At 46.5% G+C, this 27,585-nt stretch overlaps 1 protein-coding gene across 5 annotated transcripts in view; it reads right to left on the bottom strand.

The window, feature by feature from the left end:
- Positions 1 to 27,585, bottom strand: part of LOC149352585 (phosphatidylinositol 3,4,5-trisphosphate 3-phosphatase and dual-specificity protein phosphatase PTEN-like) — an 82,280-nt gene that overhangs the window by 21,168 nt on the left and 33,527 nt on the right. For 4 of the 5 annotated variants that reach the window (XM_089581767.1, XM_089581766.1, XM_089581765.1 and 1 more), the window contains 3 exons: positions 18,782 to 18,923; positions 11,616 to 11,794; positions 5,294 to 5,445 (listed from right to left, as the gene is read on the bottom strand). In XM_089581767.1, the coding sequence (XP_089437893.1) occupies positions 5,294 to 5,445; positions 11,616 to 11,794; positions 18,782 to 18,923 (473 nt within the window). Of the gene's footprint in view, positions 1 to 433; positions 515 to 5,293; positions 5,446 to 11,615; positions 11,795 to 18,781; positions 18,924 to 27,585 lie in introns of all 5 variants that reach the window. The other variant, XM_089581768.1, reaches the window with a different exon arrangement.

Genomic DNA, 27,585 nt, shown 5'->3' with positions numbered 1-27,585 from the left:
CGAACTACCTTCCACATTTTGGTTCTCCGGAGCATGAACAAATCCATGCTATGCCAGGCAAGCCTAGTAATAATGGTTTGCAGATCAGGGGGTGCCATTTCCACCCTTACTCCCTTCCCTCAAACTTACTCAAACAAAAAAATATAATGTGCTTAGTACCGAGCCAGAGCAAGCACCACATCTGGTCATGCGATGTCAAACGTTAAAAGCTGCAGGTTGCATTGAACGTTAAGAAATGGTGCACTGCAACTAGGTGATGTATGCACTGAACCCACCAATGAGGGCATACAAAACTGTACAACATGGCTAAGCAATTATGCATGCTCAATATATCATGCAAGGCCTGGCAGTCACACAGGGCAAAACAATGCCTCCTCTCATATTCCCTCCACCAAAACCTGCTGCCACACATATCATTATAGTTGTGTCTCACCTGCGACATTTTCGTATATTTGATGTTGCCTGCATGTACTGCTTGTAAAGTGATCTTGCATTAGCCCGAGTTTTTGCCCTTCTAAAAGTAAGGAGAGAGAATGAATGCACTTTTGCTTGCAAGCTATGTCAGAAAAGAGATTTCATTTTCTTGCATACAAAGCCAAAACCATGTAAATGCACTACAGTAACATATTCAGAAAATAAACAATAAAAAGCTAAACATTGCAAATAAAAACTAACTCTTTCAGGGCTCAGCTAGCATTTTTCTTTAAATTAATGATAATGGTATGAGGCAGACATCTGACACTCATTTCCAACTGTGTGTAAAACAAAAATTATAAAAACGAAAGAAAAAAGTTTCTCTATGCTTCTTTCAAACTGCATGTAAAACAAAAATTTTAAAATAAAGCAAAAGACAGAACAGAAGCCCGTACGAGCGGGATTTAAACCCGCTCCCTTGTGAACAGGTTCTTCTACAATTGAAGAGGGATGGATAGCTGGGCGAGTTTGTAATAATTCATCGTGGGGGGACGAAGGACAAAGCAGGAAGGTACGGCAACGAACGTCAGCGAGCCAGGACGTACACGACAGCGCTCGTCTATGTAGTCTTCTTGCTTTGTCCTTCGTCTTGTTCGCGCTGTACCCCCCCCACGATGATTTCTTCTACAATGCCACAGGACCGCTGTTCCACACTGTTGTAAACTGACTTGATGATACTAACAGTTATGCACTGAGCACTGTTCGAGGAGTTCTTTTTTTTTTTACAGCCATTTAATGCCCAATCTGGAGCATATTTTGTTTGCATACTGCACAAGCCTTGCATCTCTTGCTCACTTTCTGTGTGACATTGCATTAGAAGCAGTGGAAACTGAGCAGATACCGTATTTACTTGCATGTTTTGTGCACCCTTAATTCATAACGCAGGTTTATAAAAAAGAAATTTCACTCGCACATTTTACACTCTCTGCTGCGCCAGACCATATGCACGTACACAGGTGTGCACAAGGCAGGCTCGGGAAGATCGGCCAGGCTGTGTCGTCGTGTGCGGCTGCAAAAGGTGTGAGTGACGAGGGGACGCCGCCACACCGGCCACGCTGCCAAAGCAAAAAGGTCAAGCCAAAGCGAAGTAATGCGCACGAAGGGTGAGCACGACTGGTTTTTTAGTACGAGAGAGTGAGACTAGGGCGAACCAGTTTGCAACGATCGCCTTGGTAACAACCCCCACCCTCCCAAAACACACCAACACACTAGTAAAAACAAGTCAGCACCAGCTATTTTTAAACAGCCATGAAGGAGACAACAAAAATATAATGGAAGGAAATAATGGCAGCAATGACCGCACCACAGCGTATCCTTCGCCAAGAAATTAAAAGGTCATAACGCACAACATACAATATATTGCTTCATATAAGTCTTATCTTTTTTTTAAAAAAAAAAACAGCCATTCGAAATTGGGAGTGGACATATATGCGGTGCCAACCTATATGCGGAGTCTTAACAGTTTCACCTGAGCCATGGGCAGTACGCATCGTCTGTAAATTGGTTCCGGTAAGAAAAAAAAAAATTGGGAACGGCGGCTTGCTCGCTTCTTTACCGGAAAAACAGTTCTTAATCTAAACTTCCTGTAACCTCCAGCGCACGCTAGAATCAGATATTACCAAACTGTTTGATGTTTGGTTTGCTGCTAGTCAGCCAGGCCACACAAAAGAGTGCCATTTTAGCACCCTTTATCTCTATCTGCCTTTGACCGCTAGTTTTGCAACTGTATCGTAGCGTGTTTGTTGCTTTGAGCTGGGTACGCACCGTTATGCCATCCCATGGGGGACTATACAACTTAGGGCAGGGCAGGAGTTGGGGAGGTTGATGTATGGGCACAATATAGGGTATATACAGTTACAGCTGGATGTAACGAACCTCCGTACAGTGAATTCCTCTATATTACAAAGTTTCTATATTCCCCAACGTCCCCCCATTGAAGCGCGTGTATTTGAGACGTCCATGTGGCGAAGGTGCTGCGGCGGTTCACCTTGATACAACGAACTCGCTACACCGGCGATCAGTTAGCTTGTACTGAATTATGAAATCTGGCAGAAAATTTTTACGATGATAAAGCACGAACTGACATGAGAGGAATGCATACAATCGCAACGAGAAACCGCAGTTGACATAACACGTCGTGCTCTGGCGCCGTCGGTGCTTCTCCACTGCTTTCACTTTTGAAACGTCACACCATGTGGTACTAAACAATTCATGCTAAAAAGCAGCGAAAACTAATAGGACATAGCAAAAACGACATAGCATGAGCAACGTGTATCCATCACCGCCACACAGTTGCTTGCGTGATTCCAGTGCTGAGAGCTTTTGTGTGTCGGAAGCGGGGACGGCAGAGCACGCTGGCAATGCAAGAAGAGTGACCATGAAAGAAAACGAAGCACGCACCTTCATGACCGGTCTACCAGTGGCGGGGTGAACACGCATGCTTTCCTCTAGCCCAGCCGTGGTGCCCCTGTCTCCCCCACTTTCCCCACCTTACTCGTAGAGGTGTTGCAAGAACCGCGGCGGCAGTGACAGCAGCTGCTGCTGCAGTCACACTATCAGCGTGATCGCAAAATACTTCTCCGAGTTAATGATGCGAGTAATGGGGCTTTCTGTAAACATTTTAAAGGTGATTTCACCTGCATTTATTTTTTATTTTGGTTAAAATTTTGCATTGTCCTTTCGAGTCTTATCACAAAAACTGCATATAACGAAAACCTGGACGTAACGATAAATCCCGGACTTTAATTTCGTTACATCCATGTTGAACTGCATTACTATTCATTTCGAATTTGTTCTGAACCAAACAACCAAACAACCATTATTCCCCTTTCCTCGTCTGCTTAATTGCTTAACGAGGGCCTCGGTTCTGGCAGCCTTGATGCCTTAGGAAGCATAAGAGGGTTCTCACACAGCTTCCACCCTCGCCGTTCGATGACGTTCTACGTCACATCAGCGGTAACTCAGGACATGCTACGTCTGCCACTTAAGAACGTGGGGGGCGCTGGTGAACACTCCCAAGGTTAGGTTATTTGTAAACATAAATACCCCCGAAAGCAGACGGTTTGACAGCCGTCGCCGTAGCTCAGCGGTAGAGCACCGGACGCGTTATTCGGAGGTCGTGGGTTCGGATCCCACCAGCGGCATGTGGTTGTTTTTTCTTCTGCTTTTCTAATCAATTAGCTTTAATTGATAACATATTCAGTAATATTATAAATTGATCAACACCACAAAATAAATAAATTAATTAAAAAATCCCCTGTGCCTCTTGGTTTCTGTGGCTGTTGGCTTCTCTCATGCCTAGGTATAGTAGAGCCTGACATTTAACAGATGAGGCTTTATGTTATTGCATAGTTGCTGCAGCATTAAAAAAAAAAAAAGAGTGCAAGCTAGCAATCACTCACTGTCAGTAGACTGCGCGACAAAAGAAAGGGGTGCATCCGTAACACAAGGGAAAACAATTTTTCACTTCTTGACAGCCGAAGTAGGGGCTGTGTTCATTTTGTGAGCGCATTTATAATGCGAATAAATGCAGAAAGTGCCGCGTGCAGCTGCCCATTCATGGAGCTCCTTGTGTCAAAAAAAGAAATCGTCAATTCATATATAAAACCGGTTACACTAAAAAAAAAGTTTGCACTGCATGCTATTTAGCAGCTCATTTGCGCTGGCAGTCACTTGCCAGGATGTGCGATAAAAGAGCTGGAGAGTAAATTTCCAGTTTTTCTGCAAACCTATGGAGCACGTCTCAAGCCGGAATCATAAGCTACAGGGCCGTTAGCAGTTTGGTTTGCCGTGTAGTGAGCCGGGCCACAAGCGAATGGAACGCATGGAAGTTGCATAGCTTTATTGCTTTTGATCGTCACTTTCCTCCGACTGCTGGTCTTTATTCCAACTGTGCCACTGCGCAGCTGCAGTGCCTTTCCACAGGACTGAACCACCTACCCGTAGGAGTGAACCAAAACCACATGAAGCAAGCGTTCCAAAAATGTTATTCACTTCAAGCGACTAATACTTAAAGATTTCGAATACCAAACATTCGAAATGAATATCAAATATTCATTTCAAATACCAAACGTTCGAAATGAATATCAAATATTGAACACTTTACGATTAAACCAAACATTCAAAATTACAGAATATCAGCACAAGCCTAACCCAAAACCTTCCATTTCTAAGGGTTCTTCAAGGTTTATCCACATACCACACAGGAACAAGATTTAGGTCAACTGGATGACATGGTCACACGCATGTAACCGCAATGACCTAACACTGAGTGCTGTCAGAGGGAAGGAATGGGTTTTGCGCAGTTGCTTGTTTGAGCGAAAGGTGCAGCGCACTCACAAACGCACATGCACAGGCAAGTGCCGTTCGGCTGAAGTACTACCCGCTCGCCTCCTCATCCCCCAGAACAACACCACTGCTGTCAGGGTTGGAGTAGGAGGCAGAGAATGTGTGGCTAGTCTCCTCGCTTTGCAGTCTTCCCAGCTCTGCACTACTGTTGGCACTACACTGGCACCGCCTTCACAGCACGCATGCTCACAGATGCACACACACCAGTGAGCACAACGGAGCCTCCGTGAATACCCTTGCTTCCCTCAACATAAACATTGCATCAAGTTTTACACTCACCACTCCTCAGCGTGTGTTGCCCCTGTTACTCCACCCTCCCTTCTCCTCTTCACTTCACCTCCTATCTATAGATAATCTACAATGACCACGACCTGGGAGACCAGGCCCTAACAGCTGTCGCTGTAATATCCACAAAGTGAAAAGCATTTGCACTGACGTGCGAGCTTTGGAGACAGCAGTATGATGCTCTCACCTGAGTTCCGCAGGTGCTGCTCCTCCTCCCCCGGCGACACCATTGGGGTGCGGATGTGCATCACCTCGTCCTACACCGCTACCACCACTACTACAGCCACTGCTACTTCGAGGGACAAAGAAGGTGTTGAACCAGAACTGGAACATCTTCTCCTACAGGGAGTGAAAGAAGGAAAAGAAACAAATTAGCTATGCTCACATGTGTAAAACAACATACACTTGGTCCTGGCTACAGTCAAATCTCATTATAGCGAACAAGTAAAAAAAGATCATAAAATAGCTCGATATAGCCGAAATTCATAATACAGTAGAGCCCCTCTATAGTAAAGTTGCTCGAACCAGCAAGAATCTTTACTATATCAGTTGTTGGTGATGGCATGGTTCTGAGGATGCTCGCCGATAATTAATTGGCTACTTACCAGTGCTGGTTTATAAAAGAAATACTCGCAAATATCTTACACACTGTTCTTATTGTCCCTTTACATGATAATTATTAATTTTCAGTTATCACATCACGCATCATCACGTTTTCGGTTTTCTTTACGTCTTGTGGCAGTATTTTATTTGCATACATACAATGCAGCTACAAATATAATGCGAGTTTGATTTCAAGTGAAAATCAAAGTTTTGCGTGACCACGGCGACATTTTCCGCAGCCTCAGCATTGTTTAAGAGGCAATAGTTAAGAAATGTAAGAAATGCATGCGACAAAGTTGAGGCGTGGCAGTACAGTTCACGCAGTGCCTACGTTTCTTGCCACCACTTCCATGTGCTTCGCACTGCAATGCTGTGAACATTCGCCGTTTTCTTCCCTTCCCTACACTTCACTGCACTTTTACTGTCTTTCATTTCTCAGCAACCCACGCCGCCTTCTTTCTGCGTTCATTGCTAGCTTTACTTTTTTTTTGTGCGTGCCATGCGCTTTACCTAACGACCCCAAAGACTTCCGCAAGTTGGCTTCTCCTCATAACTTTGAGCACGGTGGTGAAGCTATCTCAGAGCACTGTTTTATCGTTTTTGCCTCTGAACATACGCTTCGCGAGTGCTACGTTGTCATCATTCCGCGGGAAGTACGTCGCCACGGTCAGACATTCTTTACTATAGCCATTTCTTTAAAAAACACATTTACTATAAACAAAAAAAATGTAAAGCCATTTCTATAGAAGGCAAAATGGGACTGCAGTTTCACTTTAGAATATCAGAGTTTACTACAGCGCGGTTCTACTGTACAAAATTTCATCAATAACTCGTGCAGGAGAAGCGCAATTTAGTCAGTGAAAGGATGGCGGCTGGGAGGGACCTTTTCAGAAGCCTTAGCACCGTTTCCAAGCCAGTCGTAGAAATTCCAGAGGCCACAAAGAGCCAAGCGCCAAACATAAGTTAGACTGCCTTCCTCACACATCCCTGGCAGCATGCGACGACGGCAGGTCAAACGTCAGCTAGGATGGCTTCCCCACATTACAGCAATGTCTCATGAAAATCGGGAAGCCAGAAGGAAAGCCATCGCCATTTTCACTGCCTCCGCAACAGTCGGCGTGAGCACGGGATAGCCATTAGAAGGCTACAACAGACCATGCTGCTGGTTCCGGGGCACTATCAACGGGTGGCACAAGCGGGTGCCAACCCGCCATATCTTCCGTGGCGCTGCTGGCACAAGTGAGATAAAGTACAAACCTTGATGCGAACACTTGCCACATCACCACCAATCACTCGTATACTGAGGCAAAGTCCGCCACCTGCCATCCAAGAGGCACAGCTTGGCGCTCGACAGTTTGATATATCCGTTTTATGATCAAACGCATTCGATATATAAAGTTAGAATAGCATGTTTTTGTTAAAGATATTTCAGAACAGATCAATATGGCCAATTATTCGTAATATTGAGGTCTGACTGTAGTTAGTGACTTCAACCTTCCCGCTTTTTTTTTTTTTTGTTTACCCAATGCGAAAATAAGAGGTGACAGACATCGCGTGTTTTTGTTGCATTGGCATGCTGGTTTTAATTTAACTTTCCCCCACCCTGGTGCACCTGTGTAAAGAAAAATGTCCCAAAAAGAATCACAAAGTTATTAGAATCCGAAGCCAACAAATTTTTATCAGCTAGTGCTCATGGTTGCCCTACCAAAAAAAAACAGAGAAGCACAGCATCACTTTATATACAAAACATTTTTTGTTACTGTGGCACAGTATACCACCCCCCCTTCATGTTTCTGGCCCAATAAACACAAGTAAAGCAATTCGTACGCACACAAATGTTGCTGGAGGTAGCCAGCACTTGAGACACCCTTTGAAAATTACACTAGAACCTTGTCAACACATACTTGGTAAGAACATGCAAGCATATACTAAGGAGCAGTACAGGTACATATGCCGAAAAAAAAAAAAAACAGTAATTACTGATTAGAAATCATTACTTCATTTGTCACTACTGCAGCCATGCAGTGACAACGGCAGCATCCAACAAAGGCCGGATTTGCACCCAGCTTGTCCATGATCTTACAAACATCACATTTGCTATTGTCACAGTGATTAAGAGCAACCACAACAAACATGGCTTCAAAGTTGCATGATGGCTTGCCAACCACATGTCAGGATCTGCAACTCAACCAAATCCGGTCGCGGTAAATATTAAAGCACCTCACATGGCGCAACAGAAATACTGCAGATTGTTAAATTTGTTTATGGAAAGATAGCCTTCATTCACCACAGGTGTTTTTCCCACATTATAGAAAGTATATTTCGTACCAAGTCAGTGAGTGTATTGCTAATCATGTTCGACCTGACATGCAAGTCATTCAGGGGCACAGTGCTATCAAGAAGACAAACTGATAAACCTTATCCAGACCCAACATGATCTTCCACTTGCAAAGTGTGACTGTCCATGTCAGCACCAAACAATGGCAATGCAAATACACCTTTAAAAGAGTGGCACGACTCATGGTTAAAGCTTCAGCCTGCACCACAACAGCCGACATCCAAACACAAAAAATTGAACAGAAAAACACTTTATGAATCCACGCAGTCATTATCTTGGCCACATGCTGTGCACGGTTAATGAGGTGAAAACTGCTACTAGAATTAGGTGGCTTCTTCAATATGAGCCTATGACAAGCCTTGGCTTCAGCGCACCTATGGTGTTTTCTTTTTTAGACCTATACAGATTTTTGATTACAAAGCCATAAATGATAGTGCCACGAATATGTACTGTTTGTTCATTCTGGCTCAAAGCTGCCGGCACGCGGTGTTAATGTTTTGTTTGTGACGGGGAGATGAGGCTGGACTTCTCTCAAATGATCATGGCCACACGTAACTGCTTCCACATATTTCCAGATTGTTGTAGCTATTTATGGTTCCTTATCTCAAAGGTTCATTGTCAGCTTTAAATTGAGCCCGGCTGACAGTGGCAGGCACTCTGCTCTCAACCACCAAGCACGCCTGTTGCTACGCCGCTGCCGAGTCATTCAGATCTTTGTGGGTGCAGGTCTACCCAATAAACTACTTTTTAGAAGCCCTCTTCACTGTCTTCCTCACTGCCTAGACTGCCCTCATCACAACATGACAATAAGACAATGCAAGAATGTACAGGTGGATTGTATAGTATAGTGGACATTAGCTCCACGGTACACTAAAAGCTCGCTAATTCAACCTCCGTTATTTCTGAAACCCTGATAATTTGCTGGCTCAGTCCCGGCCAACAGCCATGTAAGTCTGTGGTGTAGGACACTTGCTAATTTGGACACTACGAGTCTCGCGCCAGTTAATTCGAACAGGCTCTCAAAAGGAGTCTGCACGCAGGTATGACCAGCAGAGGGCAAGAGATCATTGAAGTAGCTCTATTCAAAACCAGAGTTCCATGTTGCACAGTCGCTCATGCATTTCTGATGTGCATGCGATGGCAGGCCTCAAGAAAAACAGTCGGCCCTGTTTCCAAGAACAGTCCGGCCGCCTAGTTTCGATTTTCTGAGCTTAGCACCAGGCCGCAGCGACAGCAGCTTGACCAGCTAGCATCAGCCAGCCAGTCAGCCTAACCCAGCTGAACACTGTTACGGACGGTGTGCCTGAACTTTTTCTTTTCTACACAGAATATTATATCCTCGCTTGCATAATGCACTCATTACTGTCATGTCAAATTAGTGACAGTGATAAAATGTTCAGAAATGTAGGAATGTCACTGCATAAAGAATTCATCAAAAACACAATGCAACAAACTGCATGAAAATTTGTGAAGCCATTGTCATGCTATATACTTTGTGCAAGCAAAGCAGTCAGGTAAAAACACATTTTTAAGAAAAGTGGAACTTTAACGAGATTTCAGCCAGTTTTTTGCTACCTGTGGTCACAAAAACAATTTTTAGAGTCACCTCTGGGCTGTTTTCAGTGAAAATTTTGGGGATGTAACACTTTATATAGATACCAAATCTGATGTTTTGTAAAATACGACTTTTTTCCAAGATCTTTGCAAATTGATCCCAGTGTCTCCCCTCAAACGCATTCTACCAGCAGGAAGTCCGGCTGTACTATGTCCACCGCATCTCGTGGGTTAGTTTCAGCATCCGCTCATTTTGCATGCATAATTTCACATTCGATATCTCAAACTGCAGTGACTATTTAGAAATCTAAAAAGTTGGATCCACCTTCCATGAATGCTTGAGATTCCACCAAATAATTATGTCAAAAATTAAAAAGTTAATTCTTTAAAAATAGTTAACCCACTGTCTTTTACCTACCTACTTCCACAAACAATGTCCGCCATGCCATACGAGCCACCTGCACAGACCACATTCTTGTACTTTGAACAGCTTTTTAAACAAATATGTGCCCTGATTAAAAAACCACTGCACCAACACGTGCATCACAAAAAAAAGTGAAAAGATCACCAGTTGATGCACTGATTGTGCTTTTTTGAAGATGGACAGAAAAACCTTCTAATGGCACAGCACGGCGCCAGTGCCGCTGCTAATCAAGTAGATGCCTTTACCTTGTACACAACGAGCGAAAACAGTACGCAATGGCCAGCACGCATCAGTAGGCCCCTGCTGATTAAGCTAGTGCATCAGTCTCAATGGTGGCAGAGTTTTTGATTAGTCACGATTATGCTTCAAGCCATAACCACGTTTTAAGTGGGTGCATGTTCACAAGGTTACTCTGCATATTGCTGCTTTTCTAGTAAACTGCAGAAATAAAATGTGATGAACAAATGTAACTGTGCAAGTGTATGTCCAAACAGGCTGTTCTTAAGGGGAGACGCGGGTCGAAAAACGGCGATTTTCAGTAAAAAAAAAAAATCACTTTTGTGTTTTGTCTGAGCTACATTGATCCTTCCTCTTTCACATATAAAAAAATCAGAGCCGAAAACAATCGCAAAACTATTTAAAAACTCTGTTAAAGCCCTCGAGGTGGCTAGAAAAGAGGCAAATATGACCCATTTTCAAGCGCGTGATGCGTCAAATCGCGGCGCACATGGTGGTAGGCCTATGCTTTTTCTCCCTAAAGTCGGCTTTGCCGCTTCAGAAACCCCCCAGAAGTAATAATAATAAAAAAACATTTCACCGCCAAAATCATGCGTTCTCACTGGGCTTAAAAAATCGCGTGATGCGATTTCGTCCACGCCATTGGCTGTCGGCGCGCGAAGCGGCCATAGCTCGTCTGCTGTTCACGCGACGCGCAGCTCTCACGTTTTTCCGTAAGCATTTTCTCGGCGTGTTTTGAAGCTTTCAAGCATATTCGTTCTTCTCTTGAACGCCGAAGAAAAATGTGATTTTCGACGCCGAAAGTATCGCTCAAAGCACTTGTTCAAGGGACGCCGCCGCAAAGTCAAACGGCGTGCAGCCGAGGCGCCCGCGTCAGCTAGGCCTAACGTCGGCGGAGGCGACGGTTCGGAGCCGGCTGTATACACTCGTTTCCTTGACAGCGTAGACGATTTCGTCAGCGCATCGGAAAAGAAGATAAGGATCTTCGAGAATGGAGACGGCAGCGTTGACGAGTCGGCGATTACCTTTATCAGCGAGATCGGCGCCGCGAACGCACGGGTGAGCGGAGCAGCATGTCCGGAGTGCGGGCGGTGCGCACTTCCCTTCCACGAGTTGGTCGCGAAGCGGAAAGGGCTCGCGGCGTTTCTGGAGCTGCGTTGCAGCAATTTAGTGCGTTCTAAGTCCGTTGTATCGTCGACGTACTCGTCGCGGCGTGCAACATCATGATGGCCTTTGTTCTTGCCGTTCACACAGATGCAACCACTATGGCCAGTGAAGGGCCCACTAGCATACCAGGTACCCTGGGTACCACCAGCACCACAGTGCTTTAAGACAGAAAGGAGAGGTACATACCTTCTTTATCATTTTGGGCTTGTTGTAGACCTCAACTTTGATGTCGCCCTTGAGGGCCACTGTGCGTCCTAGCTGGAAGCAGAGCGACGTGGCATTTCCTTTGCGTCCCTCCAGAACAGGAGACATGTACAGCTGCTCCAAGCTGGTGTCATTGCTCTCCCACAGCACAAAGTATGGAGCTGGAATGACCACAGTAGTCTTCACACAACCAATCAAAAGCCTAACATGCCTTAGCCCCCTCCTCCTCCACCATTTAGTATCTTTTCCTAAAGAAAACTTTCTGGCTGTGCCACTGAACATGACACGACAAACAGACTGACTGTGCTTAAGTGCTTCAATTTTCTGGGGCAAAATCCACACACAGTGGCTGAATTCTTTTTTGCAGACAATAGACTGCACCTGCATCCTTCAACATGCTTCAAAAACTGCCCATCTATCCATGCACAGCAGCACCACGAGCAGTCTTCCACAAACTAACCCAAAAGCTAAAAGGGTCTTAAAATGCGCAAAAAAAATCTCGATAAAGTCTGCTTTCTAGGAATCACATTTTGAGCATGTCTGTGCATTTACCCTTCTCTGTTAAACATATCAAAGCCCTACGCCATCTATAAATACAAAAAAAAAGGTTTTAAGTGCCTGCGTAACAAAATATGATCGATAATGGCGAAACGAAGCTAAAGTTCTTGCCGTTCGCTCCGCTCATGCGTATCCAATCACAGTCATTTTAGTGGCGCTCAAAAATTAAGTCCTCCACTATGGTCCTCCTCCAAAAAGACACAGGTCAAGCAGTGCGCGCATGTCGCCGCTGCGCGGCTGCTCACATCATTCCAGTGCCAATAGCTGTCGCGCGTTGGGAGAGGGGATTGCAGAGAGCGCCAGCAACGCAACATGAAGAGTCTTGTTTCCTGGGCCAACGGTGGTGGACAGACCAACAACGGGAACATGTGGTAAGTAGGTGCCTCCGTGCCCGATCTACCGGCAGCAGCGCTACCGTGCGTGCTCTCCTCTAGTCTGGCTGTGTTACCTCGGACTTCCCCAGTCTCCCCACCCCATTCCTAGCAGTGTTGTGTGAGGTGGTGGCAGTCTCGCTATCAGGCAGCGCAATCATGAAACGTTCTCCACGTTTACGACTTCGAGTAATGAGAATTTACTGTAAACATTTCCAAGGTGATTATCTTAATTTATTCCTTCTTTTGTTTCTGTTGTGCACTGCCATTTCGAGTCTTCACACGAAAGCTGCATGTAACAAAAACCTGAATGTAATGAAAATTCGCAGTTTGCTTTCAATTCTGTTATATCCAGGTCAAACTGTACTAATAAATTATTGCCATCACCTTGGCTAGATTTGAAGGTCACAAATTTCGCTGAATTCCTAATAATATGCACTATAATGGCCTCCGGTAGTTTGCGGTATCTACAGTTTTAGTTGACATATTCAGAATGCAAATCGGAAAATTTTGAACGTTACTGGGAAATATCACAGTGAGGCTACCGACCATTCATCTTGTAACATATGGGCCAACTTCAAATGCCGTTTTCTCTGTTTCAGATTTTTGGTCGGTTACCTCAACCTTACACAGCTTTTTCATAACTTCTTTTTGTTTCACAAAAACAACTTCTGTACCATTTTCTTCAGAAAGAAGCGAGGCACTCGATGACATTCTTACTTTTCTGTAAAGGCCACATATAAATAATTACTTGCAATTAGTTTACCGAGTTACATAGTCAAATAATGCAATCTTTTATGAATTCACATAATATTTCAGGATGGCATTTCTTTATAGAGAAAAACTAAGAATGTTATTGGGTATGGGAACTCTCTGCCAATAAATTCCTTAATTAAAAAGCAGCAAAATGCAATGCAAAAATCATTAAAGCTAATTAAGAAATTACCCAATTACGCTCTAGACTTTGTAAGATAACTTCTGATTTAAGACCAGCAGCTCAATTGTGATTGCATATTTGAAATCTACAGAGAAACACAATTAAGAGCAGTTTCATCAGACTCCAGCCATAAATAAAAAAAAAATTGTTTTAAGACCTTCATCCCCCCCCCCCCCCCCCCTTAATAAGGCAAGTGTTGTACTGTGTTGTGTTTTATGGCATACTGGCAACTAAGGCCATCATCAACGATAAAGCGAAGTTTATCAACGATAAAGAAATCGAAGCCATTCTAAGTAACGGCCGCAAGCTAAAGGAAACAAATTTTAGCATCGGACGTGATTATTCGCTTGCTGTCCGTAACAAACGCCGCCAGCTGCTGCAGTTCTCAAAAACGATTAAAAAATATGGTGACCGTGTGCGCTTGGCTTTCGATAAATTGCATATCAATAAGGATACGTATCTGTGGGATGTCGCCAGTGGCCGAGCGGTGCCAGTTAGTCTTTCCACGACCGATTGACCGGTTCCAACAGCCACCTCATTTTTTCCAGTGTCTTCATGCTCGTCGAACACTAGTCTTAATTCAGTGAATAGCAGTAGTTTCCTTTTCACTAATATCTGAAGTGTACTTTCAAAATCTGTTGCCCTTTCTTCCCTCCTAGATTCAACGGGCGCTTCACTTCTGATATTAACTGAAACTTGGTTGGACGATACTATTCCGGATGCTAACATTCTTCTCAGTGAATCCGAATTTTGCTTTTTTCGTTGTGATAGGAAAAATAGAAAAGGGGGTGGCGTCCTTATTGCTACAAAGAAACAAATATCTGCTGTCCCGATCACTGTCACTACTTTTCTTGAATGTGTTTGGATACGATGCAAAATTGGTATTGCTGATGTTGTTATTGCTGCCTTCTACCGACCGCCAGATATGACTGCCACATTTTCAGGTGAATTTCATAGAATATTGAGTGACTTATACGTGCGTTTTCCTAACTCCATTTTCCTTGTATTTGGTGATTTTAACCTCCCAAACATTGATTGGCCTAATCTTACGGTTAACCCCAGTGACCAGGAAGCCCACATGTTCCTTCATACCTGCTTAGATTTTTCGCTTGTTCAACTTATCACTGATCCTACCTGCCGCTCCGCAACAACGGCAAATATTCTTGATCTCGTCCTAACAAATAACCCTGAGGTTTGTTCCGATATCTTGCATTTACAAGGCCTATCCGATCATGACATCATCACCGGGTACATCACTCGTCCATTCGGTAGAAAGAAAACATCCACTAAGCGAATTCATTGCTACAACCGCGCTAATTTCGATGGGATTAACTCTGCACTGCAATCATTTTCGGAGGACTTCCTAGCTCACTCTTCATCTCGCTCAGTCGAAACAAATTGGAAATCACTTAAAGACACATTGACTAATCTTGTCGACAAGTTTGTGCCAGTCATCACCATCAGATATCATAAAAATGCACGATGGTTCACAAATCGCCTTCGTTGTCTTAATAATAAGAAAAAAACGCTTGTACCGCCAAGCAGTCAAAACAGGTCTTCCATCATCATGGACAAAGTACAGACATTGCGATCACGAATATCAGTCACTGCTTAAAACAACTCGTCATCATTTCTTCAGTCACGACCTGTCCACCATGTTAACCAATAACTCTCATAGATTCTGGCGCGTCATCAATCCGAGTTCCCACCCCGAAATCGTACTAACTAATCCTGATGGTGATCCAGTAACTGAAACTGAGTGTGCACAGCTTCTTAACGACGCATTCGTCTCAGTGTTCACCCATGAAGACACCACTTCCTCGCCCATGTTACAGTCATCTTCCGTCACTTCCATGCCAGAAATTATCATTAATGAATCAGGCATTCTTGCCCTTTTGAATAACCTCAAAGTTACTACTAGCTCTGATCACCTTGGATTTAATAACAAAATACTAAAGAATGCCTCTCTAAACCTCTATCAAGTATTGACATCACTTTTTTCACAATCATTATCATCTGGTACAATTCCTGACGACTGGCGTACAGCGAAAGTAATACCCATTTTCAAATCCGGAGACCACACCATTCCACTTAACTATCGCCCTATCTCATTAACCAGCAACATCTGTAAACTCCTGGAACACATAATTCATACTCAAGTGATTAATTATCTAGAGGAGCACGATATCATCTTCAAATACCAGCACGGTTTTCGCAGGGTTATTCATGCGACACACAACTCGCTGGATTTACTAACGACATATTTTCCGCGGTAGACGCTGGCTTACAGGTTGACGCAGTATTTTTAGACTATTCTAAAGCTTTTGATCGCGTTCCCCATCACAGGCTCCTAACCAAATTGACAAACTTAAATCTCCATCCCAACGTTATTTCATGGATAAAACAATTCCTCGATAACAGAAAACAATTCACCTCTGTCAACGGCTTTAACTCGTCTTCTGTCCCCGTAACATCTGGAGTCCCCCAGGGAAGTGTACTTGGCCCTCTGCTTTTTTTAATTTTTATTAACGATCTACCCAAGTGTGTATCGTCTCAAATTAGGTTATTCGCGGATGATTGTGTAATATATCGTAATATTACTAATGAAACCGACCGCCATTCACTTCAAACTGATCTTGACGCTGTAACGGCTTGGTGTTCTTCCTGGCTAATGTCTCTAAATGCATCTAAAACAAAGTTAATGTCGTTTACTAACCGTTCCACTCGAATTGCTACAACCTACTTCCTCAATAACGATACAGTTGAACTTACAACAACTTACAAGTACCTAGGAGTTCACTTTCAGTCTGACCTAACTTGGCATTACCATATTAACACAATCTTAGCATCAGCAAATCGCGCACTCGGCCTTCTTAGGCATAATCTCAAACACGCGCCTTCACATTTAAAAAAACTTGCTTACATCACGCTAATCCGCCCGAAAGTTGAGTATGCTTCTGCCATATGGGACCCTCATCAAGCTTACATCATAAACAACCTTGAATCCCTGCAAAACCGTGCTGTTCGCTTCATCTTTTCAGATTATTCACGCTTCACCAGTGTCACAGCATTAAAACAACGTGCCGAGTTGGAACCGCTATCATGTCGGCGCCATTTCGCTCGCCTAACCTTGCTTCACAAACTGTATCACCATCCCACCCTCCACGACGACTTCTTTTTGCCACACCTTGCAGTCTTTCCTCGCCGTGACCACGTTAACAAAATAAAACGCATCACATGCCGTTCAATGCTCTACGCGAAATCATTCATTCCTCGCACTATAATAGATTGGAATAACTTGCCATCACACATAGCTATTGAGGTTAACCCACAATCGTTTTAGCATTCGTTAAAGCAAACCATGGACTAACAGATTTGGTATTTTTGTTGTATTATGTGCATTTACTGAGTATTTTATTCTGCGTTGTTTGTTATTATTTGTGTACATTACTAGTTTTAATTCATTATTACGTGTATTTTGTTCAAATTCCTGTGCCATATTTTTATGATTGTATCGCCCCCCCTATGTAATACCCTCGCACGAGGGCCCTTAGGGGTATTGTAAATAAATAAATAAATAAATTCGCCAAATGCAAGGCTTAAAATTTCTGCTTGGTAAGAGGGAGTTACCAGGTATTTTAAAATACTACAACTGGTTTAGAAGCTTTGTTTATTTTAAGAATGATACAATGTAGAAAATTCTGACTAATGAATTTTGTCCTGAGAGTAAGCTAGAATGTAATGGGATGTTTTCCTAAAAAAATTGTGAGAAATGTTTTTTCTTAGTTTCTCGTGATGTTTACATGAACATAAAATGTGGGTTATGGTGTTCACTTCTCGACACAGCTTGCATGTTGATCTTTCCTGTTTTGTAACAACAAAACTCTAAGGTGTGAGAGTCCAATACAAAAGCAACATAAAATGACTTCAATGAAATGTTCTTGATGTGAGCATGACTTCCATTCTCCTAATAATTCACTAAGTGTAGTTTGTTAATTACTTTGTTATGTGTAGATGGCCACTTTTCCCTTAGTTTACAATGCACTAACTTCGTTCAATTTTTCAAGCAACATGAGAAGTGGAGAGAGCCCGATTTTTGAGGGAAAATAGCTAACTCAGCACTGGAATGCTCGTTTAGCCTTGCTTGTGCTCCCGCCAGCCAAACAACCTCGATATGCCAAGGGTACAACACCCTTTAATGCTTTTTTACAGACATGATACACAAGAATGGGGGACAAGCCTCTCTACTTCATTTGTATGGTACATCAAAATGTCGGGAAATCTTTCATTTTTACCATTCCCTCAATTTGTCAGCACCATCATCAGCCAGGGCGAAGGCCTCTTCTATGTCTCTCAAATTAACCCTATAACCTTCAAATTCCCCAACAATTCTCAGCTCTTTGCGTTGGCAAAGAACCTGAAATAATAAACGATGTTCAACACCAAATTTACAGTAAAAATAATGAGATCTAGAAGAGTGCGGTGAGGGGCTAGTTGGTATGACATTATGAGAACAAAAGTAACTGTGCAAAAGGACGGGATAAGAGAAAGAGAACCACACGGGACAAACGCAGACTAACAACTGATTTATTTCACCAACTCCTCTTTCCTTCAGCAGCAAAGCGCATGCGCACCAACCCCCAAAAACAAACACAAAAGCCACGCTCATCCCGTGGAATCAAGGAACTCGAACTCCTTGCGGTACAGGTGTACTGAAGCATCGCTAACACACTTGCCAGGCCCTAATCTCGCGATTTCCAAGGCCTCGATAATTTCCCGTTCTTTCTTATCCCTCGAGCATCCGATAATCTTAGCGATTCAAGGGGGCAGCATCTGCCTAAGCATTGTCACACTTGCAAGCATGATGACAAAAATTGTAATCCGCTTAAGGGATAAGAAAGAACAGGAAATTATCGAGGCCTTGGAAATCGCGAGATTAGGGCCTGGCAAGTGTGTTAGCGATGCTTCAGTACACCTGTACCGCAAGGAGTTCGAGTTCCTTGATTCCACGAGATGAGCGTGGCTTTTGTGTTTGTTTTGGGGGGTTGGTGCGCATGCGCTTTGCTGCTGAAGGAAAGAGGAGTTGGTGAAATAAATCAGTTGTCAGTCTGCGTTTGTCCCGTGTGGTTCTCTTTCTCTTGTCCCGTCCTTTTGCGCAGTTACTTTTTGTTCTCATAAAAATAATGAGACTCAGCATGTGGCTCCCAACCAGAGCGATTGAATTTCTGTATTCGTACATGCTTGCTCAGCGGCAGCCACTGACAAACAGCAGGGTAACTTACAGCAGGTCCCTCCGTTGAATGTAGGCACGGGCTCAAGAGACAGCGAATGCAGCACCAGTGTCTCTTCGTTGTACTCCTCGTGCATGCTGACTAGCTTGGCATAGTACTCCACATACCGCCGCTGGCTTGGGATTGTCACCCCCTGCAGAGTGAACACACAGGTGAGGACTTCCAGATACCACCACTCCAGGCATGCAGCAACAAGACCAAGATGGTTGGTTCATTGGGGTTTAACATCCCAAAGCAACTCGGGCTATGAGGGACGCCATAGTGAAGGGCTCCGGAAATTTCGACCACCTGGGGTTCTTTAACGTGCACTGACATCGCACAGCACACGGGCCTCTAGAATTTCACCTCCATCGAAATTCGGCCGCCGCGGCCGGGGTCGAACCCGCGTCTTTCGGGCCAGCAGCCGAGCGCCGTAACCACTGAGCCACCGCGGCAGGGCAACAAGACCAACATAACAGTTTGAAAAAGTGAACAATCAAAAGAACACTTACTTTATGTTTCAAATAAGCACTGTTCCATATTCACAAGTAATGAAGTATTTACTTATTACTTAAAGGGACTATGAAATAAATTAACTGAGATTATGTAAAGCAGACGAGAGATAGGCATTCCATCACTCGTCCCCCCAGCGCAAGAATTTTTGAGCTAGCATAAATCACAACTAAATTATAGACGATTAAAAGCTACGCTCCTCCTCTCACACCTCAACTCGTACACCTGGGGGCACCAGAAAAAAATGAAAACAGCCCTGGGACTGGGCCCTGCCCATGAATACATCATTCTCTGACGTTCGTTTTGCGACTTCTTCTTGTCGCATCCAACACCCCAGCAACGTCGGCAGCGTCTCTCCGGTCTCTCTTTGCCTTCGCCTTCCTGCCGCCTCCTGACAGAAAGAGGCGGCAGAGGTAAATTGAAACCATATGCGCGAAGGCAGTGCCCTAGCTTGTGCTTGCCTGAGGAGGTTGCGCAGCGGCACAAGCAGACGATTTTCACGGCTACCGGAAGTATGCCCGTGATGTCATGGCTGCTGTGGCTCCAGCGAATGACAGCGTGTGGTGGCCTGCTGACGTCACGGGACTAGTGACGTCTATTTTCACGATTTTACTTTCAAAATCGGTCACTACGAGGACACCAATCAGCCCACGAATTTTAAAAAACACTTTTAAAAATTCCTAATAAATAGCCGGCTCAGTTCCGAAGACTCATACTTGGTGTGAATGCTTCTTAGCAACATTTCTCAGCATTGAAAACATTTACAAGCGACTTTTAATTCATTGCAAAGTCCCTTTAAAGAAGCACTATAGAGTATTCTGAGCTCGTCTTTTTACCATGGGAACTCGACCTGCACGCTCCGAGTATTTTAAGAAACCTCGAATTATTGTCTTGTGCGGCCTATTTCCCTACTGAATCGAATTAAACATCCCGGCTCCCGCTCTTCTTTCTTAACTCACCTTCGAAAAGACGAAGAGTCATCTTGGGAAAACAGCGCTTGCAGACAAAGGACCAGAACAAGGACACACAACTGTCAGCCAACGCGTTGAGTGCCTTTCAGCCAGCGTCGTGGCAGCTTGCCACTCTGCGATCGGCGAAAGTTAGGAGTCCACGCGCATTTTTATTTCCGCGGGCCTAATTTGCGGCTATGTAGTCTGCGACTAAAACTATTTATTCACGGAAACCTAAAAAAACAAAATAAAAGCGCAGGCGACATGCGACTGGCTGAAAGGAACTCTAGCGTTGGCTGACTTCCTTTCGAAGGTGAGTTAAAAAAAAGGTGGGAGCCGGGACGATTAATTAGATTTGATAAGGAACTCAGTCGCATAGGACAATAATTCAAACTTTCTAAGATTCCTCAGAGACTGTAGATGGAGTTCCAACGGTAAAAAAGAGATCTCAGATTCCTCTTTAGTGCACCTTTAAGAGCAAATAAAAGTTAACTGCAGCCACAGATAGGTAGTGCTGTGTGACAGTAGGATATAGAAGATGCACTAGGGACCACATTCCAAGTTATTAACTACTATCACAAAAAAATCACTCCAATAATACTTCCACTGGAAGCAGGCATAACAGTGACAATGTTTGAAAACTGGGAAACCCCCTTCAGTCTTAACACTACCTTGGTATCATGCAGTATTAAAAAATTATAGACAAATCCTGCTACTATGAACGCTGCAACAGCAAAATTTCCGCCACAATGAAGTATTTCCGATTATTCATCAGCGAGCCATACAAGGCAGTGCAATTATTACCCCCCAAAACGAACGATTTCTGGAGCAAGGTACCATGTCAACGAAATTTTTGCAAGTAAGTGACCATTTTTTTTTTCTTGACGCATCCACTACGCTCGAATATCTCATTAGGTCTCATCAAAAATGGCTGCCAAAGAGAGTTTGTCCTTTCAATAGGGCAGCTGACATTCCCTGCGGAATCAGAATTAATGTTCAGACATGTGCACATAAAGATGCGATGCGGAGCAAAGACTGCCTGCGACGGTCTTGCCGGCAGCTCAGACTCTGCACCTGTGAACCGTGTTCATTGGTGCAAGGCAGCTTTCAGCTTTTTCGCTCACTTCGCCGACGTAAGCATAACAGAACCGGTCATTTCAGTATGAAGCTATTGTGTCGAGAGAAACCAGTAAAAAGGTTACATTTTATGTAAAAAGCAGCGGCTGGTTCTAAAGCACTTTTTCCAAAGCTTCATTGCAGAGCACGTTAGGCCTAGCGACACTGAGCAAGCGGCACGACACTATCCGCTCACATTTGACATGCCAGCAGGTGATATATGATTGCAAGAAGCTTGCCGCCGGCTAGGGTGCACTCCAGTCTCACTTTTGGATCGCAGGTGAGCACTGTGATAATGTTTTACTTATATTTTGTTTCCCTGTCTAGTGCACCCAGACACTGACCTAGTGCAGGCACTGCTTGTGACTGTGGTTATAGGCACAGACTCAGCAGAACGACACTTCGCTGGTTTATTCGTACTGCACATAGCAAAATGTGTTCGAGCAACCGCATTTCTGGCACGTCTTCTAAAGCATTGACTGACTTCGAGGTGCATGCGACCGCCACTCAACATGCAACACGGGCGAGCACGCGCCCAGTCCACGTCGAAATGCCTCCAGGCAGCGCGGTCTCAGTATGGGTTCTCGCAGGACAATACAGGAATGCTTTTAAAACCAGTGAGGAAAAAACCATTAGCTTTGACAGAAAACGTAGCGGGTGTGTTTATTACGTGAACATGTCAACTGTCCGATATTTCCGGAGTACCAAGAAAATCGCGCCACAGTGCCAGTTTCATAACGGTGAGAGACCGAAGCTGGCAGATTTTTGGAAAATAAACGTTGTTCATGAACTATGCGGTCCAATCTGTCGATGTTCTGGCACAATTTCATGACAGCAAAGCTTCCGCTATAACGAAATGTTTCGCTGGTCCCGTGAATTTCGTTAAACCAGAATTCCGGTAACTGTGAACGGAGGGCACAGTTAGGGTGGCAGGGGTATGCTGAGGCCTTTAGCGACTGAAGGAGAGTGCTCTCTCTCTCCAGGCATGCCAGCAAGTGTGCTTGTGGCGTGCCGAGTCGTATTGGTATCAAAGTGATGCTGTGACCTACAAGGTGTAGGGTCCGCTCGCGGGCCCACTCAAGTCCTGCGCCGCTCACCGCGGCTAGCCTCGACAACCCTTCCTCCCAAGTGGTGGGGCAGGGGGAACAAGGCTACGCGGGGGAGCCTACTTAAGGAAGGCGCGACCGCCGAGGCTCTCTCTCTCTTGACACCTGCCCGAGGACCACCTGAACCTGCTGCCCCAACGATGCCCGACCCCCTTGCCGCGACAGAATGTTACTTTGTTACTAGAGCCGCCTCAAGTCACTGTCTGTGCGTCCTCGCGTAGAGGAATCGCCCACAACTAATGGCACCCAACGTGCGGCTTTAATTAGCACCTATGTGGACGATTTCTCTGCAGATTTTGGGACATGCAGCTAGATTCGTGGCAGGCGCTCTATGTTTCGGAGCCATGCTGGACCGCTAGGGTTAAGGAGGTCAGGCGGAATGTTCGCGGGGTAGCGACGTGTGCAGTGTTTTAAATTTGTTATGGGTTTTGTGTTGTTTATGTAGTTTTCGGGCGCTTTCTGTTGTATATTTCATGTGTTTGTAGATAGATTGTGTATATGAATGCCTTTGTCCGCTTTGTTGCCGTTGGCCAGTGCAACCGGACAGCTGACGCGGGCTTTCTTGGAAAAAGCACGCAGAGTAGATCCTCGCCTTTTCCCCATCAATTTCCGCGAACTATGCCTCCCAAGAGGGATATTTCAGCCGGGAGTGAGGCGAGGAACGCGGCAAAGGCCGCGCAAATTCCCAACGCGGCGGCCGTAATAGGGCAGGTGACTGAAATATTTGCCGCATTAGCCCGTCAGCTCGGTTTGGTGGCTGGCGCCAACCAGGCCGCAGCATCGGTAGCATCGGCGACAGCATCGCGCCCGCAGATAAATATGGAAGTCCCCTCCTTTTCCGGGTACACGGACGCGAAATCAGTCCACGAGTTTTTACAACAACTCGAGGACTACCGAGGGCTTTGGGTGCCTCAGATGACGTGATGCTAGGGCAGGTCCTGGCATCACATCATCTGGGGCGCCCAGAGCCCTCGGTAGTCCTCGAGAGCGTGGCGCGATGGAGGTGCTGCCAGCCGACCTTCCAGTCGATGGCGGACTTCAAAGAATGTTTCCGCGCCGAGTTCTTGCCGCCTGACTATGAGCGCCGGATGCTGAAGGAGCTCGCGTTACGCACCCAACACCCAGAAGAAAGCCTCCTCGAGTTTGTACGCGCAATGCAGGAGCTATACAAGAGGGCAAATCCGACGGCAACCGACCGAGATCAGGTCGCGCGTGTGATCAGGCAGTGCCATCCACGCTTCAAGCCGTATCTGCGGGGCCGCGGTTTTACAAACCTCGAGGCCTTAGCACAGGAGGCCAAGACCGTGCAGGCGGATTTACTGGCCGAACTGCACTACCAGCCATCCCCCAGGCCAGCCGAATCGCTAGAACCGGGATGCGCATGGGATGGAGGCCGAGAATCCGCGATAAGGGGTCGGCACACCGAGGTAATGGCAGTGGAAAGGCAGGCGGAACCCCCTGTTGTCCTTCACGCACTTGACCTGTACGCGTTCGAGCAGCGGCATCGCGTGGGCCTCAGGCCGCGCGCCAAGCGAGCCCCAGGAATGCGCGGAGAATGGGGAGAGTCGTCCCCAAACGCCTTGTGGTACGAGGGGTCCCCCGTCCACACGGCGGGTAAACAACTGGCTTTGCTGGAATTGCAACCAGCCCGGCCACATGGCACGCGAGTGCCAAGCTAGGCGTATGCAGGGAAACGCCAGACGCTGGCGGTGATGACTGGTGGCACCGGCCTTTCACCGTCAGCGGCAGAATTTCGTGGTGGTCAAGGCGCTAGTAACTCCCGCTCCATGTCGCCTGCTCGCCGCGCTGGCGACGGGAAGGCCTTTGTGCCGCTCGCCTGTTGAGCTGAGGGAGTTGTTCAGCGCTCAAGCCCATTTATGCTAGTGCAGTTAGCGGGCCGATGCTACTCCGCACTCACTGGTCGGTGACGAGGTGTACGAGGCCTGCTGGATAGGTAACATCCGTGTTAACATCCGAAACCCGTTAAGCTTAGCAGCTGGGGCAGCAGGCTGAGCTAGCTGCATGAGTTCAGAGAGTGCAGCACTGTCGTATACGTTTTGCCAGTGCAGCGCGCGCCCTCTGCACTTTCCTCTTCGTTTTGTGCAAGTGCAGGCGTAGTTCTCGACGAGTTCTCGACTGCGCTGCACTCACTTCGGAGCCAGTGCTAGCCAGTTCACGATGCCGGGCGGCCTGCACATTTTGTGAACTTGCCTATTCGTTTTGACAGCGACAGTGCGGCGCTAGTGTTGTGAACTGCCAGAACTGGCCTTGCGCGCTCGTTGCACGGTGGCGGAACTTTACCAAAACTAGTGCAGCCAAATCGAAGAGACCTAAAAGCAAAGGGAGCAGTGCGTTTCACGATGCGCTTTGACGGCAGAAAGCGGAGACATCTATTCGTCTATTTGCCTGGCTTGTCGATACCAGTAATTCTGGAAAGAGATTTCCTCTCGAGCGAAGGCATTGTGCTCGACGTGGGGGAGATTGGCTATCATTACAGCCCGCTCAGCCCCCTCATTCCCTTCGAAAGCGCACCCTTGCCTGGCTGTCCTGCACAAAAGGCGGCCACGCCTGTGCAGCAAAAAGGCAGGGGAGCTCCCTCGCGATGCTGAAAGACACTGGCCCATTAGAAGCAATTATTGCGTCTTTTTCAGGACCCAGTAGTCAGCGCCAAAGGCTCGCAAAAACTTTACTCTCGTTTTTGGATTGCTTCACGGAAAAACCGGGCAGAACCGACCTGCTTCAGCACGAGATTCAAACGGGTGATGCGCGCCCTTTCAGGTGTAACCCGAGGCCGTTAAGTGCGCATAGGAGGCAGCTTCTCGACTGTGCCCTTGACGAGATGATTGCTACCGGTGCGGTGAGACCCTCGCAAAGTCCCTGGGCGTCACCAGTGGTTCTAGCACCGAAGAAAGATTGATCGGTCAGGCTGTGTGTTGATTATCGAAAGCTCAACTCACAGAAGCCTATGGTTGCATACCCTTTTCAGTCGATCGAGGCTGTGATGTACGCGTTAGTGAACGCGAGGTTCTTCACAGTCCTAGATGCAAGCAGAGGGTACCTACAGATTGAGGTGGCCGGAGGTGACATTGAGAAAACCACATTCACCTGCCACCGCGGGCTCTTCGAATTTACTCGACTCCCGTTTGGTTTGTCTAACGCCCCGAGCACGTTCATGAGACTGATGGACATCGTGCTAGGTGACACACGGTTCAACTACGCCATGGCGTACCTCGACGACGTTGTGATATTCTCACAGTCATTCGAGGACCACCTCATTCACCTGAATTCCGTTCTCGATAGAATGAGACGTGCCGGTCTAACCATCAATCCAAAGAAAGTGCACTTGGCATCAAAGAGAGTGAACCTCTTGGGCTTTGTCGTGGATGATGGCACACTGAGACCGAATGATGACAAACTGCAGGCACTTCTGAACTACCCCTGCCCCATGGATGTGAAAAGCTTGCAGAGGTTTTTGGGGATGGTTGCGTTCTTCAGGCAATTCATCCCACGCTGTTCGGAGCTTGCAAGGCCGCTGAACCTGCTGTTGCATAAAGGCTCGAAGTGCATATGGGGCAAGGAACAGAGTGACGCATTTGTTGCCTTGGCTCGCGCAATAGCGAATACCGCTAGTCTGCGCCTCCCCGACCTGAACAAGTAGTTTGTCTTGCAGACAGACACTAGTGACTACGGTGTTGGAGCTGTTTTGTTGCAGGAACACAAGGGAAAACTTCGCCCTGTCGCGTTCGCTAGTCGCACGCTCACATCGGCGGAGCGGAATTACTCCGTGACCGAAAAGGAATGCCTGGCGATCATGTTTGCATTGTCGAAGTTCGACATGTACCTAGACTGAGCGGTCTTCACCGTGCAGACAGATCATCAGGCATTGTCTTGATTAAAGAGGCTCAAGAACCCCGCAGGCAGACCCACGAGATGGGTGCTGACGTTGCAACGTTACGCGTATGCCATTGAGTACCGCCGGGGTAGCTTGAACAAGGTGGCCGATGCCTTATCGCGCGCACACACACATTGGAAGGCTGGCGGAAGTGCTTCAGCGGCGCAGCCCAGCACTATAGAAAGCAGCATCACCGCTGTTAGAGGAGGAGAGGGCGGACGGGAGTGTCGCACCCGGTTTGGCGAAAGAGCAGACGGACAAAGGTCCTGCACCGTGCTGTGAGAGAAGGAAAACACAGCAGCTCGTGGCGGCGACCTCTCGCCTGCCAAGGAGCGAGGCAGAAAGAAATCTGTCTTGGGGAGTAGCGGTCAGTTGAGAAGAGCTGATCGAGGCCCAGAAAGCAGACGGTCTATGCTAGCGGGTGCTGAAGGAGCTTGCGAGCAGTGCAGTTTGCACCGGGAACACTGAGGGCAAGTACGACGCGTATCTGCTGGGCGGCGATGATGGCTTGCTGCTCCGCTATATCCCCCCAACTTCACGAGGAAGAGGCGATAGCATCCCCTTTCAGAGTCGTGGTCCCGAGAAGATTGCGGAAATGGTTCCTGCAGTACTTCAATGACTCAGCGCTGGCAGGCCATGGCAGTAAGACTTACGACAAGTTATGCCGTGTCGCGGCCTGGCCGGGCATAAGAAAGGATGTGCTGGGATACGCCCGGACCTGCCCGGTATGCCAGGTAGCCAAGCCTCGGGGGGCAAGCCCACTGGCATGATGAAGGCGGTAGTTAGCAACTACCCGTGGCAAGTGGTCGCATGCGATATCATGGGACCCCTCCCTCGGTCCGCGTGCGGAAACCAATTCATCCTGGTAATAACGGACCACTATTCCAAGTGGGTTGGGGTTTTCCCCCTTAGGAAGCTTGTGTCGGAACGAATTTGGGATTGAATTGTTAAAACGTTTATTTGGGGCCTGCAGTAGAACGCGCGCTCCAGACGGGGCCTACGTCGTCCTCTGGGCGCTGGGTCCCCGCTCGCCTTTGCCGGCTTGCTGGGTCCCTGCCGGGCCAGCGCCTCGATGACATGCTGGACGGCCCAAAGTTGTTCCTTTTGTTTGTTGCTCCCTGTGGCTGCTTCCAGTCGCGGCGGGATCCTCCCACTTAGCTTCTTCCTGGTACTTGCTGCAATTTCACAGAATGTGTGCGAAGCCGGCCGTCTCCATTCGGCAGACTCTGCATTTGTCTG

The sequence above is a fragment of the Amblyomma mixtum genome, chromosome 3, assembly GCF_055824585.1.
Source record: "Amblyomma mixtum isolate Tamu chromosome 3, ASM5582458v1, whole genome shotgun sequence".
NCBI lineage: Eukaryota > Metazoa > Arthropoda > Arachnida > Ixodida > Ixodidae > Amblyomma > Amblyomma mixtum.
The sequence above is the reverse complement of the archived record's forward strand: the minus strand, read 5'-3'. Positions and strand labels throughout refer to the sequence as shown.